This window comes from Acomys minous (assembly GCF_964271855.1).
Source record: "Acomys minous genome assembly, chromosome: 17".
Taxonomy (NCBI): domain Eukaryota; kingdom Metazoa; phylum Chordata; class Mammalia; order Rodentia; family Muridae; genus Acomys; species Acomys minous.
Window position 1 is genome coordinate 15,985,557 of NC_140500.1, and position 3,019 is coordinate 15,988,575.

At 42.9% G+C, this 3,019-nt stretch overlaps 1 protein-coding gene across 1 annotated transcript; it reads right to left on the reverse strand.

The window, feature by feature from the left end:
- Window positions 1-1,145: 1,145 nt before the first annotated feature.
- On the reverse strand, window positions 1,146-2,673 carry SMIM10L1 (small integral membrane protein 10 like 1). Its single transcript, XM_084766494.1, has 2 exons — window positions 2,179-2,673; window positions 1,146-1,737 (listed from the first exon to the last, which is right to left on the reverse strand). Exons 1-2 carry the CDS (start codon window positions 2,368-2,370, stop codon window positions 1,726-1,728), a joined length of 204 nt encoding a protein of 67 aa, XP_084622620.1. The 5' UTR covers window positions 2,371-2,673; the 3' UTR covers window positions 1,146-1,725.
- Window positions 2,674-3,019: the final 346 nt, after the last annotated feature.

The window sequence follows — 3,019 nt, forward strand, 5'->3', positions numbered from 1 at the left end:
AGGGGATCCTAACTGCTAGGCTAGCCTGGAATACTCAGCAAATTCCAGAGAAACCCTGTTGAAAGAAAGATGGGGTGGGGCAAGGTTAATAAGAGGAGGAAAGAGCCAAAAAAATACAATAACAAAAGTGAGACATTCTAGTTCACAGCCTTTTCCAGAATGAAACTAATAAGGAGACATTGACTTTCCCCCTAGAATTTTTATTCTTTATCACTGGATTATTTTGCTTTCGTTTCCTTGGTTGGGTTGATTGTTCTAATTCAACTTCCTGAGTTACTAGGATAACAGCTGTGCACTGCTATGTCTGGCCCTGGATCCTTTTAGTTAACTCTGAGTATCATGAGACCTTTTCAGAGAAGAGCATGGCTCACAAAGCCAGCGAAGGGGGATTTAAAACAGCAAGCACTTAATATGTGCTCACACGGAGGAAATCAGTGAGACAATTCCATGCCACGCCTGTAACAGTATATAGCCATCTTATATCAGTTTAGAAAGGAAACAATTATATTTATATGTAAGGAAAATCACAAGTAGAAACAAAAATTATTTCCAAGCTAGAGTAGGTAGAATATTTCTATAATAATATATATTAATATTATCAAGCACTAACAGTGATCTGTATGTTTAGAATTTTAATCCCACTAGACTTTTGTGCCATTTAATGTGTGGTAGACTTAATTACCTTGGGATCTTTTAAAAACCAAATATTTTAATTTAAATTCTAATAGAAGAAAATTATATATATGATTAAAAAAATGAATCACATCATACTGTTAGGCTAGTAACAAAAATAATAAACCCTTACTTTTCCTCTACCTATCCTCATTTCTTTTCACCAGAAATAACCAGTTTTAGCTCTTAAGACATTTCTGCATTGATTTTCCTAAACATAGTTTATGCTGCTTTTTATATATTTGACTTTTTCTTTTTGTAGGTCTAGGGATCAAAGGTCAAGCATCATGCCTGCTAGGTAACACTCCACCACCAAACAAACCTCCAGTCCTCTGTAATAGATCTTGATGTATGTCCCATCATTGTTTATACATCATTTTCATCTTCTAGCCTCCCAATGACACATGATTATTTCTTGTTCAATAAGAACTTATAAAACAGGTACAGCATTATTCACAGGAGGCATGGCAGCATCATGTTTGATTATTTTATTTTTCTTGGGGTTTGTAATGACTTCAGCTTTAATTTCAAAATAAAATACAATTACTAATTCAGCCCAGACACAGAAAAATCTCTAGCATACATTCACACACACCAGATATTTGTTCTTTTTCAGACACTGAACATTCCGTCTTTGGGTACTTCCTGTTTACTACACGTGGTTACCTCTTCATTTAGCAGTCATTATGGCTGTCCATAATCAACACAATGTCCTTTTTGTTCACAATCTATTCCATTCCATTCCATTCCACTTACTTTCTTGTCCCGCCACTTGTCAACTGTATTTTCACAACAAGTTTTGTAACATCTGCATTTTGCTCTGTAACTGAAATTAAGTATTCTCCTTAAAAGAGAAAGCCATATTTGGTCCATTTGCTTTCCTTAGGGAATAGTCCATTCCTGCGCCACAATTGGACTTTCTTTTCTTTGGCTCCAATGTCTCTTGTACAGGGACATCTTCACATACTCCCACTATTGGCTCGAAATTCTGCTGTCATATTTGGCATGGGGGGGGGGGTAGGCTTTCCTGTAGCTTGGCTTTGACACACAGTTTCAATGTATCACCTGTGGTAGGAGGAAGGGATACACGGCTTTCAGATCATGTTCTTGATATAACAGGCCTCTTATTAAATGTCTAGCTCACGGTCCAATATTCTCAAAGACAGAGAATGTCAGTTTGGTGTAAATCTGTGTTCTTGAAAAACTTAGCCTTCCTTTCTCATAATGCATCTTGTGCACTTTGTCAAGAGCTCATTAGATAGTTCCTTGGGCCTTAGTTTCTCTGCTTCTGGAACAACATCCTTGCTTTTAGTAGACCCAGATAGCCAACTCTCCCACCTCCAAATCCCGGGAAAGGGAGGCAGGGAGCAGATCGCGCGTGAGCGTGCTCTCGTGAGATTACACGTTCCTGTCGGGCATCTTGGCGGTGCCGCAGGGAGGCCTGGGAAGCGGCCATCTTGCGGGTCCCAGGCGGCTGGCGACTCGGGCACAGCTCTAAATGTGTACCTGCAAGCGGATGTTGAGGATCACAGAGCCCGCGATGTAGAAGTACGGGAAGTTCATGCGCAGCTGCCAAGCCAGCTCGAAGAAGGCGAGCAGGGTGCGGGAGAGCCCCTTGCAGAAAGCGCCATACGGAGTAGCAGCCACGGGGCCCACGGCCCTGAGCGCCAGGGCGGACGAGGCGCCAGCGGGGTCCATGGCTTCCTCCCACCCGGACGGGGGTCTCCGGCAATTTTTCGCGCACTCCCGAGCAAAGCCGGACTGTGGCCAGGATGACGTGGCCACTCTCTAGCACCACAACGTCAGCGGCTGCGGCTCGCCCCCGCCACTCCCTCCCTTGTGGCGCAGGCTGGTGTGGGCTCCGCCCCTTCCTTTCAGCTTCCTGAGGGGGAAGGTCGGCCGGCCCGCAGGCCATTATGTAACTTGCAGGGACAGCAGAGATGTCATTGCCACTTTAAAGGGAAGTGCTCAGTGAGCTGATATAATTTAGGCAGCAGTACACATTTCGCAAGGATCAGATCGAAGGTGGATTAAAATGAAGTCGTCTGCTCTGTAATCTTGTTACATTCTCTGTGATACTGAGACAGGATGATAACGTCACATAAGCTTACACAGGCATAGAGTCTGCATTTGTAACACTATAACTGAAAAGCCATCCTATTGGGTTATGGATTTCCCTGTGTTTTGGGACTATTTAGATTGCAAGTGACAACTTAAGTAAAAATATACCCCCCCCCTTATTTTTTGCACAGGGTGTGTGCTCGCATCTGTATATATGGTTGTATCTCCACTTAATACAAACCCACATAAAATACAGATTAGGTATAGAATCCAGTTTTGTGCTTAG

Excerpts from the sequence above, each read along its gene's own strand:
- SMIM10L1 (XM_084766494.1), bottom strand. The coding sequence starts at position 2,370 with ATGGACCCCGCTGGCGCCTCGTCCGCCCTGGCGCTCAGGGCCGTGGGC.